Here is a 12,887-nt window from a genome sequence, read left to right as displayed (position 1 = left end):
CTTGACTTGAGGTTTAAATTCAACACATAAAACAATTCCAAAATAGCATATAACAAGTTTGGCCAAAATAACTGAATGTCGGATAGAACTCGAAAAAAAAAAACGATTACACTCCAATTGCGTAATGATCTCAAATGCCAATTCATATTCTAGAGTTTCAACGTTACCAATTACCTTGCAGATTACTATCTCAAATTCAGCAAAAATCCAAGAAGCTATGCGTTCTATCTCCAGAAACCGAATAGCATAGAATTAACTATCTCAATATTGGATCGCGGAAAGAAATACTGAACGAATCAACGCTTTAAGCTCTTTACAGAAAAAAATATAGACAAGATCGAAAAATTCATCATAATTGTTAAATGCTTCTTTCCTCAAAATAGCTAAATTAAACAGTAGCAAACCTGGGGGAGAAATGAGATAAAAGCGCAGGAAAGCTGCATCGGATAACAATTTGAATGGAAATAAAAAAAAGCGAACCGCGTTTTCATTTTTCTTTAATCGAAACAGCAGATCTACGGGCACATGAAAATATCAGGAATAAAAAGCTCGACTTTATTTAAACACTAGACAATTTTAAACGAAAGATAAACATTCAAATGGACGATCTGGATCGAGAAACGAACCTCTTTTTGAATTTGTAGGATAATGAAAGAAAATGATGAAGCAGCAGATGATTAAGTTTGAGAAAGATGACAGGGTCGTGTTGGAGAATTTGCCGCTTTTTTTCTCTTTTTCAGCTCCTTTCCCTCCTTAAATTTGAAGGCCTCTTCCAGCCCATTTGATGCTCGGCTGGCGTTGGGCTCCTGATCGGACTTAGCGGCCTGTATTTCACTGGCTTTTTGATCCATGCTTTAGGACTAGTTTGGATGAGCGGTGTGTTTACCGTGAGATTAAAAATAACGGTTGTAGTGAGATTAATTACTGTAGCGTTGAGATTGGATACTGTAGCAGTGAGATTAGAAACAATGGTGGAGTATGTGTTTGGATTCAAACGTAGCTGTAGCGGTGAGGTGAAAATAAAAAATGATTATTAAGGACATTAGATTAGAATTGATATATAATAGAAGTTTTTTAAATTATTTTACTTTTTTAAAATTATTAAAATATGTGAATTTATAAATTTATTTAATAAAATATTAAAATGTATCTTCTAATATTTTAATGAATTATATAATTAATTTAAATTATTTATTAGATAAAATGATAAATTTCTTAAATTTTTTATAGTTAAATATTTTTTTATAACCGAGTATTCCATTCAATTTCTTCATGTTTCTGTCAAATAAATTAGCTTAACTTTTCAATGTTCCACCCATTTTGACGACTTCATGTTTCTATCTAAATTATTTTTGGAATTACATTTGTATTATTTATTGAAAAAGCTTTCAAAGGGGAGGCTATTGAAGCCTTAATACCGTTTAAAGGAATCCAAGATTTGCCATTTTACCTTCTTCTTCTCTTCTCAACCCCCTCCGCCCTCATCCCTTCTTCTCTTAGCTTCCTACCCTTTCCCCATTGCTAAAGGTTTGTTTCTTTCACCTCTCTCTTCTTATTCTCTTTCCCATTCATTATATTCTGATAGCATTTGTATTTGCTGCAATTCCATGTCTTTTGTTCCTTGAATTCACCAACTTCTGGAAATGGGTCTTCTTTTATCTTCCATTCTTTAGCTTTGCTCTGTTTTTTCTTTACGGTTTCCAATTTGTTCCATTCTAATTCTATAGTTGTTTCGGCACTATGTTCCAATATGGGCATTTTTGTCTGCTACAAAACTTGACTGCCCACTGTGTTTAAGCTGGAGCTTTTACCTCCAGTTGGAAATGACTCTGACAGTGAGGTTCAAACCTTCAACTGCACCTCACCATTGTTTCTCCAAACACCAATACAGTGCAGGAAAAAGAATATTCCTTCAAAATTCCATCCCACCATGGCTGATTCTGCATCCAAAGGAAGCCTTAGAGGGCATTTGTTCTGTTAAATACTAAAACATTTAGGCCCGGAATATTTTCCAGATTTTCTTTATTCAATATTTGAAAGATTAACATGTATGTTAATGTCTTTGAAATATATTTATGCATGGTGCTTTACTTGCAAGTTAGTTTTTTTTATCAGCACGATACTATTTGTTATTTAAGTAATCAAATTTGGCATTGGTATGAAAAAAATATTTTATCATAAATATTATGTGATTTCTCCGATGGTCCAATATGATAATAATATATCAAATATTAACGTATTGAAAGAAAAATAATTATAATTAAGGTATTTTTCATGTATGTGTTTTATGATCAATGAATATTAATTTTTTCAGGGATATATGGTTGTTCCTAACAATGTCGCTTCTAAAGTTTGAACATGTGTTCTTCCTTAAATGTACAATGTGTCTTATAATTACATTCAACACTTATTGATATGAAAAAAAAATTATACTTGGAAAATTTGGGTTCCATTTCATTAAATATATACAAGTGTGCCATATCAATCAAATTTTGACATATGTATTTTTCTAAAATACCATTTATTTTTCGTTAACTTTGATATCCCCATTCCTTTTACTCAAAACAGAAAAAAACCCCAAAAAAAAATTCTAAAGAACAAATGAAAATTAATGGTAAAATCTGCATCCACCTAAGTTTCTCAATTGCCCTTATATTTCACTTAAAGCTAGAAAGCAACAACCTTGAATTTGGAATTAGGTTCTAATTGGAAAAAAAAACAAATTTGACAAAAAATAAAGACCGAATCTCATTGAGAATATTATATACAATTGATTTGTTCCATTCATTTCTTTTTGTTAAAAAATAAAGAAACTAAAAAAAGGTTTTCATTAATTTCCCTATAATTTTGTTTAATCCAATAAAAAGATTAAATTTTAAAGAAACTAAAAAAGGTTTTCATTATTTTCCCTATAATTTTGTTTAATCCAATAAAAAGATTAAATTTTAACAAATAAATGCATTTGGAAAGTTGGGAGTTTAATTTCACAATGTGTATATGTTGTTGCTACCCCTTACGACCTTTTTGGAGCTTTTGATGTGATTGTTGTTATGCAACAAGAGGGACATTTCGAAGCACGCCATGGTATGTTCGGTTTGGGAAGCTTCAAGGTGTTTTAGAGGGGGCCGAAAAGATTGTTCGTATAATTGTTAATGGCATTGAAGTAGACTTCCATGTCTCTTGATAACTATAGGGAAGCATATTTTCTAAGGGAGGTTGATGCTGGCAAAGGATTTTCCACAAATGGAGAACTGAAAGATTTTGATTGGGAAGTGACATAGGATGGTGGTAATAAATACATTACTCAAATTTGTAAATTTGAACATGGGTGGTTCTGTTGAGGGATGAATTTAATGCTGTTAATCTGAAGCGACTTGAAAAAACGAAATTTAATAAGTGGTGATTGAGAAAGTCAGGGCAATTAAGACCATCGTAAATCGAGAAACTTATGATAGGATGTAGATTTTACCATTAATATCCTTTGTTCTTTAGATTTCATTTCTTTTTTGCTTTTTGGGGTTTTTCTTATTTTGTTGGTTTAACTTAAAGTGAAAAGAAAAAAGATAATAACCTTAACGAAAATAAATGATGGATAAAAATAATGTAATATATATGTTAAAAAATATTAACGAGTCACATAATAAGACATAAAGAGAAGGTAAAAAATTTAAGTTGAAAGCAAAATATATAAATAAATAATGATTCACATATAAATAAATTACTTATGTTAAAACTATTATGCCTTAAGTCAAAATAAAGAGACAACTTATATTGACTATTGGAATTGAATTGATTCCCATAAAAAAGTGTAGAAATGATTGTTTTGGTACATAACACACTAGGGTGACCCCAAATTAATTCCCATTACTTTTTTTTTTGCTTATCAATTAAATATTTTAATAAAATTGACAAAAAGATTTAAAGTGACGTTAAGAATCATACATTAATAAAAAATTATAGAAATTAAATTCTTAAAAATAAAAAAAAAATTCTTAATTAAAGAGAAATAAAAACCAGTTCACTGGGGGCTGGGGCACAGGTGCGTGAACTTACGTGCTGGTTAGTTAAGTTATCCAATTCCGTTTCCGAATAAGGAAGGTTGGAGCAGGCAGTGGCAATCGAGCCAGCCAAACAAACCGAAACAGGAAAATATTTTATCTTTTATATTTGGAAAATTGGAAAAGGAAAAAGAGAAAATGAAAATCATCCAATGAGCGTTTGACCAGAATTCCCACTTTTCAGACTTTTCCTAAAAGGAAAGAGAATGAAACGATGAGAGTATTACGATTACGCCAACCGATAAAACTGGTATCGTTTTCTGTTTCTTTCTCTTTCGGACAATCGAATTCTAGAAAGAGAGAAAAGAATTCAGTAACTCACTGAGGTTTACCAAAAAAAGGAAAGAAAAAAGAAAAATTAGAGAGATAGAAAAGCTAAAAAGCTTGAAATATTCAACAATGGCGATTCGTAGGGCTTCTAGGGTTTTGTGATCATCGATTGCTTTAGTGATTATCAATGGAAATGCCCGGTCGAAGATCCTACTACTCTCCCCTTACCCAGTATCCGGACGACCAGTACTCCGTATCCATATCAGGAGCTCCACCGCCATATTACGATTCGCTTTCGAGCGAGGTCTCAAGTAATAAGAACAGCAAAGTGAAACCCGGTATAATCGATTGGGATCAGAAGCAGAGCCAGAACCAGCAGCAAACAAGTCGAATTGGCGGTGGCGGTGGGGGAGGAGTTGGGAATACTTATGCTTCGTCGATTGTGACGCAACGCCAATCGAGCGGGAGCAGCTTCGGCGAGAGCTCGTTATCGGGAGATTATTATGCGCCGACCATTTCTACGACGGCTGTGAACGAGATCAGTGCATTCATGTACGGTTATGATGAGTGCTTTAGTCATGTGGATATGAGAGCGAAAGTTGGCGGTTCATCGTCGGGGAAAAGCTGGGCGCAGCAAACGGAGGAGAGTTATCAGTTGCAGTTGGCGTTGGCTTTGAGGCTTTCCTCGGAAGCTACCTGTGCTGATGATCCGAATTTTTTAGATCCAGTTCCGGATGATTCCGCAATTCGGGCAGGTAGCTCAAGCTCTGCTGAGACAATTTCTCATCGGTTCTGGGTACGTTTTCGTGTAAATTTCCTTGTTCGTAACTCTATGAATTTCTTGAAATGGATTTGACGCTCAGCGGCTCACTAAGGCTAGTAGCTCGAAGAAAGATGCTTAGGTGAATAAAATAGTTCTCTCAGTGAATGGATTTAGTTTTTAGATGATTTTGAAGATATACTGTGATTCTGCAAAATATATCATACTATGTATGTGATTTCTTTCCTCGTATTATGAACCCATGCAGATGATAGGATGTAAAAAGTAAGGTTGATTCTGACAGTAGTTTTCTGTTGTTCTGATGTTTGGTGAATGCATTGTTAATGTGGGTACTGTGGGACTATATTAGCTACACAGCATCTAAAATGCACATGCTCAGATTTTGAAGTTAGTTAAGTTTCGGGATTTGGTTGATAAAAGTTTGGAATTCAAGATTTCCTTTTCAATATTATGTGCATCAGGTGAATGGCTGCCTATCATACTTTGACAAAGTTCCTGATGGGTTCTATTTGATTCATGGAGTGCATCCATATGTCTGGAAAGTGTGCACTGATCTACACGAACATGGTAGAATTCCGCTAATTGAATCTTTAAGATCTATTGATCCTACAGTGGATTTACCACTAGAAGTGATATCAGTTGACAGAAGAAGTGATCCAGGCTTAAAGGATCTGCAAAATAGAGTCCACAATATTTCCTGTATCTGCATAACCACTAAAGAAGTTGTTGATCAGCTAGCAATGCTTGTCTGTAGTCGCATGGGGTAAGTTATCTACGACATAAATGAAGAAATGCTCATCATTCTTGCATCTTTGTTGAACTTTTCTGACATTGTTATATTGTGATTCAAGTGGTTCATCTACTACTGGAGAGGATGACTTTTTTTTCTATTGGAGGAAGTGCAGTGATAATTTAAAAGATTGTTTAGGTTCAGTTGTGGTTCCTATTGGTAGCCTATCCCTTGGCCTTTGTAGACATCGAGCTTTACTATTCAAAGTAAGGATTTAATCATTTATGGTGTTTTTATTTTGTGTGAGATCGTAATGAGTATTGTTTGCTTTAATTATATGATTTTTCTAACGTCTTCACGACATCTCAGTTGGAGTGGTTTTCCTTTGAAGCAGAGGATTTATTCTTGGTTCAAATTTATGCAGGTACTAGCTGACATGATTGACCTACCATGTCGAATTGCAAAGGGCTGCAAACATTGTAAGAGAGATGATGCTTCCTCCTGCCTTGTTCGCTTTGGGCTCGACAGGTGTCTATATGAGCACTGTCATGTTTTGGTTTGTTTTAGTTATTTTTGCTTAACTTTATTTCAGTGCAATTTTGTTTTCTAATGGCAATAATTTGCTGACAGTATAAGCCCCGTTTTTTTAATTGACTAAGTTGTTTGCTTTGTGGAAACTGCATAAACTCTTTTAAAATGAGGTGCCTAATTCCAACTGTTACTTCACTTAAATGGTGGCAGTGCATTTGCTTATTGCGGTTCTTTCTTCCTGTTCTGGACTATGACCTGTGAAAAAGTTAATGTCTTGTTTATCCTGGTGAGATAACTACTATATGCAGGAGAAATCTCATGAAGCAAGTCTGTGATTTCAGGGAGTATTTTGTGGACTTAATTGAGAACCCAGGCTACCTATGTGAGCCTGGTTCCTTGCTCAATGGTCCATCTTCCATCTCAATTTTTTCCCCATTGCGATTTCCACATCCAAAACCAGCTGCACCTGCCATTGATTTCAGGTCATTGGCCAAACAGTATTTTTTGGACTGCGAATCACTTAATCTTGTATTTGATGATGCTCCAGCAGGTGATTTTTCAGTTACTATCTGTATAAAGAGCTTTATTCCAGGCCCTTCACTAGAAAAGTGACTCTAGCAGTCACAAGTTAGAGTCCACATGCCTAAACTTGTGATTCCATATTTATCTGGTGTGAAACTGAGCTATGGTTCATTTTCATTTCAGGTACTACTAGAGATGATGAAAATCCTGGATTCTCTCTCAACCCCAAGAAACTTGGCAAGATTGGCACCGAGAGAAATAATCTGGTGCAGATCTCAAGTAATATGGATGATATTTCGCAGTTGCCCTTACCTCCTAATATTGCTCAGCCAACTGCTTATAATAGAGGTTCCCAGTATTCACCGTCTATAATACACTCAATGAACATTAATAATGATCCTTCAAAGCACATTTCTCCGATACGGCCTAGAGATGACCCTGTTTTAGTTTTCTCTGATGTGTTGCGGGATGCTGCTAAGGATTCAAGGTTTGCCAAGGGCAGTCAGCTTGTTCCCCACAAACCAAGAAAAAAAGTTGCCCTCGAAGTTGGTGATTTGGACATTCCATGGAGTGATCTTATTTTAAAAGAGAGAATTGGTGCCGGTATTTTCTGTCCCCTTTCTGAAGAACTTTACTTTTACAGAACAGGAGATCATTTTCCTTGCTCATTCATGCAGTTATGGTTATACTAGTGTACTTAGGTTCCTACGTTGTCCTTTTCAGGTTCTTTTGGAACTGTTCATCATGCTGAATGGAATGGCTCGGTAAGAATCCTTTAGTCTATTTTGTTATTGTCAAAGGATAAAGTTAAATGTTGTGTAATTTTTTTAAATCTGTTGTTCCATATTCTTCATTGCAAACACCTGCCTTTCTTGCATCTCAAAATGCTGGCCGTCTTATCAAGATTTTTGTGCTTTTTTTGTTTGTGCTGTTGCTTAGGGTTGAAGAAAATGCCAGTAATTGTTAATATATCTTTGACAAATGGAGGTAGATTCATTAATGTGTATTATGGATCTGTGAAGTTGCAGAACTTATTTTTATCTGTCTTTTGATTGTAGGAGTAATGAGTTTAAGGATTTTTTGGATTTTCTAGTGTCGTATATGATGCAATCTACTTTAGGTGCAAAGTCTTGTGTCTCCTCTTTGAATATTTCTGCACTATAATTATTAAGATTCGAATATGAGACCTGCTTGAAGTTTAGAAACCATTTCCTATGATTTTTCATTTGAGCTCACATCAATTACCATCAAAACTCAATTCTCAAATCCAAACTATTAATCTAGATACTGTTAATTTTGTAAATGTTTCTTAACCTGCATTTAGTCTAGTTTCCACATTAGTGAAGTACAGGATAAATATTAGGTCAACTCCAAATCTTCTTAGCAAACAATTTTTAGTTATGCTAACTAAGAATACAAATGATATACATCTGTAGGTGACCTTCTTTGTGGCATTCATTAAAGAGTGAACTTTTTATTCTTTAGCCTATTTTCATTTGAAGTTTGGTCCATCTTCGGTAATGATTTGACTTTTAAAGTATTCAAAGCTTTTGAAGTGGAGTTCCTCAGTAATTTTTTGATGAATTTCTTTTAAACTAATTTGACATAGTCCTCATTTAGATGAAATTTCAATAGAGACAAACCATATGATCAAAATATGGATTTGTTGTTCTTGATAATTCCTTTTCATCTAAAGAAACATTAGTTTTAATCACAGGATGTTGCTGTGAAAATTCTCATGGAACAAGACTTGAATGCTGAACGTTTCAAAGAATTCTTGAGGGAGGTATGAGTTGAGTGACATTTTTAATAGACTTTGTTCTTAAGATAAAGGAAACATTAATTACCTTCATGTTTTTGTTATGATATGTAGTTTCTCCTGAATTGTTTGTTAGGTTGCAATAATGAAATGTCTACGGCATCCAAATATTGTTCTTTTTATGGGAGCAGTCACACAGCCCCCAAACTTGTCTATAGTGACAGAATACTTATCAAGGTTTGTTATTTTTTCTTTTGGAAGTATCCCTTCATTTGTACTCTTCCATTTGAAAAAAGAAATGGAAAAGGAAAACTTCATGTCACTGTACTCATTTTAGATGTTCAAACTGTGAAGTGGACTAAAACCTTGATTCTTGCAGAGGTAGCTTGTATAGGCTTTTGCATAAGCCTGGTGTGAGAGAGATGTTGGATGAGAGGCGTCGGTTGAGCATGGCCTATGATGTGGTGGGTATTCGAAGGGTTTACTATCAACTTAATATATTATCATCCTTTTTGTCCATTGTTCAGCTTTGGTCGAAGTCACCGTCCTTTTTTATGCACAGGCAAATGGAATGAATTATCTTCATAGACGCAGTCCTCCTATTGTTCATAGAGATTTAAAATCTCCAAATCTTCTAGTTGATAAAAAATATACAGTGAAGGTAAGACCCAAAATGTTGCTTTTGTGTCTCGAAGAGTAATGTTTTACACATAATGATACTGTGATGTAAGCATAAATATTCTGCCGATCCTGTTTACTTATTTTTGCAATGAAATAAATGCTAAGTCATTGACATATTCTTTTTTATAACTGATAAGTGGAATGTAGATATTGCTATATATGTTAAATGCACATAAGTTGACTGTTGATAAAGGTTAACGCATCCTGCCTCGGGTATGGTTTGAGCCAATTCCATTTATTTTACCTTGCTGTTTTTTTTTTGTTATATGCCGTGCCTTTTTAATCCTAATTTCTTGCAAAATTTTTGTTGATTTGCGTGCCTTTCTTTTTGTTGATATTACAAAAGTAATGGTCTTAAGCCATGTTCTGTTCAACTTCATGTCCATTCAGTGTCTTTTTCATGGCTTGCTAATTTATTTGTGTTGCTGTAACTTGTAGTGAAGTAGTTTCAGAGTCCTTGTACTTTTCTTTAGTTACTTCACATAAATCTTTCTCACATTGCTTAGTCTGTACCTTCAGGTTTGTGATTTTGGGCTTTCTCGTTTGAAGGCAAACACATTTCTCTCAGCCAAGTCTGCCGCTGGAACTGTAAGTTACACTAGTTCTTAACAGTGTCCTTGGTACTTCTATTTGAATTACCATTAGCTCATTCTGTGTTGCTGATAGTAATAATTATATTTTTTTATTAGCCTGAGTGGATGGCTCCGGAAGTTCTTCGTGATGAACCGTCAAATGAGAAGTCTGATATATATAGTTTTGGTGTAATCTTATGGGAGCTTGCTACTTTGCAACAACCATGGTGCAACTTAAATCCTCCACAGGTTTGTTTATCATTTTAGATCTTGACCCCACAACTATCTACATTTTTTTTTGGTGATCTAAAGACCATCTTGAAATGTTTGTAAAAGAAATTGACGGTTTTCATTAAAGACAGCAGTCTATTGGTTGAAACAATAATAACATTGCAAGTGGAATTTTCTTGGCGTAGAACTAACCAATTTTATAAGCACCTTGAGCAATGAGTTGTACAATAGACATAAATCATATGCTTGAATATCATTAAAAAATGAACTCGCTGGATATCTTTTTTGTTGAATGCACTCTTATATTGAGATAAGGTTCGAATTTGTCTATTCAACACATTGTTTGTAAACGGGGACCTCAATTATTGTGCCTCTGAAAAAAGTGTGAAATTCCTTGCAAATAGGCACACACTTTTTAGCAGCTTGCAATGAAATAGGCATACCCCTCAGTGACCACTAACTATTGATGTATCGATCCTTTTTTTTTTCCCTAAAATTAATACCTTTGAAATTCAGTTTTCGGCTACTCAACTATTTTTGCACAGTTGTCATGCAAGGATATCTTCTGGTAACAGTCATAGCTGAATATAAACTGTCTCATAGGTTGTAGCAGCTGTTGGTTTCAAGGGCCAAAGGCTTGAAATTCCACATGATTTGAATCCTCAAGTGGCTGCAATAATTGAGGATTGCTGGGCAAAGTAAGTCATAAGATTCTTTTCTGAAGTGGAGCTTGCTTAGCAAATTTTCCTGTTGAAGTTATCCATGTTTCTTCATTTTCATTGTGCAGTGAGCCTTGGAAGCGTCCTTCATTTTCCAATATCATGGATCAGTTGAAATCATTGATTAAACCCTCCACTCCTTGACCAGATCCTGGCATGCCATTGCTTACCTGCATGGCAGGAACTCCTGCAAAGTCTTCTTGCACATAATACATCATTCTTTTTGACATATGCCTTCAACACTACACGCTGTTAACTAATCTAAGGTATGCTCTTTGAAATTCTTCAGCTTCTAAAAATAAAGAACATGGAATAAGCCCATTAGGATTCCTTTTTGATAGTGGGATCAAGGTTGGCTTCTCCTTGAGAAGAGGAAAGCTTGATAATTGCTAATTTCCTTTTTAAGTATTTTTCTTTATCTCTTCCTCTTAAGATTTTTGAGATCTGTCAGCTTGTGGACTGAGGGTGGTGTTTTATGACTGGGTGAAATTTCCTTGTCATGTTCATGATGCTCATCAATCTGTGCATAGATCCATGCGTGCACTATCTGTGCTGATGCATATGCATTTTTTTTCCTTTCATTATTTATGAGAATGCCATCATTTTAATTGCATCATTTACTATATTGATACACGCCTTCTTTCGATTCATTGCAGAAATAGTGGTTGTACATGTCTGTTCTAATAGACAATTGGGACCCTTTGTGATTTTTGGCATGGATTAAAGGCTCCCCTCCCTCTTGCCCAAGATCATTTGTTTTCGATTAAGTAAAATTTCACATGCAATTACGTGAAAAGTTGTATCATATTATATCGTCTTGCATGGTTTAGTTCTATATGTAATGATTTCAACTGAAATTGGTTCACTGTGAAGCAGTTGATTTCGGGTATCGGTGTGGGGTTCGAGTTTAGAAACGGCAATTCCATATTTTAGGTCTAAGCTGCCTTTTTGTAAATAAAAAACAGAAAGCATAGAAACGAGTCAAATCATGAAAAATTTTAAGAGAAATTATGTATCAATGTTTAGTTTTTTTCTTAAAAACGTAGATAGTGAAATATTTTAAAGAAATTATTCTCTTCCAAAAATTAAGTGCCTACTTTTGGTGCTATTTCATTTGATTATTTTTAGATAATTAATTCTATTTCATCTGATTTTATTAAGGTTAAAATATGCTATTAGTACAAAATTTGAGATTCGGTTTTTGTGCTTAAAAATTTTAAAAATTAACATTTTCTATTTGAAAATCAGAGTCTATTTACTAAAATATCAAGTGTTTTTTTTGTCAAATTTTGCCAACTTAAAATTTTAATTAGGATGTTTTCATATAATATGGTATATAAGTATAATAAATTGATAAATTTTAACAAAAACTACTGATAATAATTATATTGGGATTTTTAAATTGAAAAAAAAGTTAGAGGATTAAAATTTTAATTTGAAAGCGCATGGCTAAATCTCAAGTTCTATACTTTACAAGTATAGATACGATACTAACAGCATATGTTAACCTTTTACCTTTTATTAGGGATGTCTATCTTAGCTGGTTGCTGTCGGGTTATTCGGAGGTAACCCGCCGTTAGCAGACGACGTAATTTTTTAACGTGATTTAGAAAGAAACGACACATTCAGTATATGTTCTAATAAGTAATGATATAAATATGATTAATTTAATTGATGTGGTATTAATAACATGATTATTTTTTCTTATGCAATTAATATGAAATACTATATGTTTATGACTTGGCTGATTTATTACTCATCAAATGCTCTAATGAAAGGATGTTAAGGGCTTTTAGACCAAACGGGGCTATTTTACTAAAATAATTTACAACAATTAAATATTTACAAGAATGATTCAGGTTCAAAAATATTTACGAAAATGACTTAAAAGAATAGACACAGTAGTCGGCACCCATGTTAGAAATTTTCCAATAATCACCCGATGATTGGATCAAAGATTAAAAAAATAATTTTTTTGGTGTCGGCAGTGCAATAGTTGGCACCCATGTGTATTTTTTTCACTTGTATTTTGT

General features: G+C 34.0%; 1 protein-coding gene and 1 long non-coding RNA gene across 4 annotated transcripts; one reads left to right on the top strand and one right to left on the bottom strand.

The window, feature by feature from the left end:
- Positions 1-57: 57 nt before the first annotated feature.
- On the bottom strand, positions 58-1,007 carry LOC107908719 (uncharacterized). Its single transcript, XR_001687100.2, has 2 exons — positions 627-1,007; positions 58-515 (listed from the first exon to the last, which is right to left on the bottom strand). It is a non-coding gene; the product is annotated as an uncharacterized lncRNA (long non-coding RNA).
- Positions 1,008-4,191: 3,184 nt separating this feature from the next.
- Positions 4,192-11,862, top strand: LOC107908716 (serine/threonine-protein kinase CTR1). 3 transcript variants are annotated; one of them, XM_016835974.2, is made up of 17 exons: positions 4,192-5,124; positions 5,571-5,676; positions 5,749-5,872; positions 5,961-6,105; positions 6,264-6,367; positions 6,679-6,920; positions 7,076-7,495; positions 7,616-7,656; positions 8,610-8,678; positions 8,788-8,888; positions 9,031-9,115; positions 9,214-9,312; positions 9,852-9,920; positions 10,022-10,153; positions 10,739-10,833; positions 10,923-11,120; positions 11,511-11,862. In XM_016835974.2, exons 1-16 carry the CDS (start codon positions 4,516-4,518, stop codon positions 10,996-10,998), a joined length of 2,517 nt encoding a protein of 838 aa, XP_016691463.2. In that variant the 5' UTR covers positions 4,192-4,515; the 3' UTR covers positions 10,999-11,120; positions 11,511-11,862. The 3 variants fall into 3 exon arrangements, with proteins under 3 accessions (XP_016691463.2, XP_016691462.2, XP_016691461.2); XM_016835973.2 differs by having other exon boundaries at positions 5,571-5,872; positions 6,712-6,920; XM_016835972.2 differs by having other exon boundaries at positions 5,571-5,872.
- Positions 11,863-12,887: the final 1,025 nt, after the last annotated feature.

The sequence above is a fragment of the Gossypium hirsutum genome, chromosome D09 (genome assembly GCF_007990345.1).
Source record: "Gossypium hirsutum isolate 1008001.06 chromosome D09, Gossypium_hirsutum_v2.1, whole genome shotgun sequence".
Lineage (NCBI taxonomy): Eukaryota > Viridiplantae > Streptophyta > Magnoliopsida > Malvales > Malvaceae > Gossypium > Gossypium hirsutum.
This window is presented reverse-complemented; position numbering and strand designations above follow the sequence as displayed.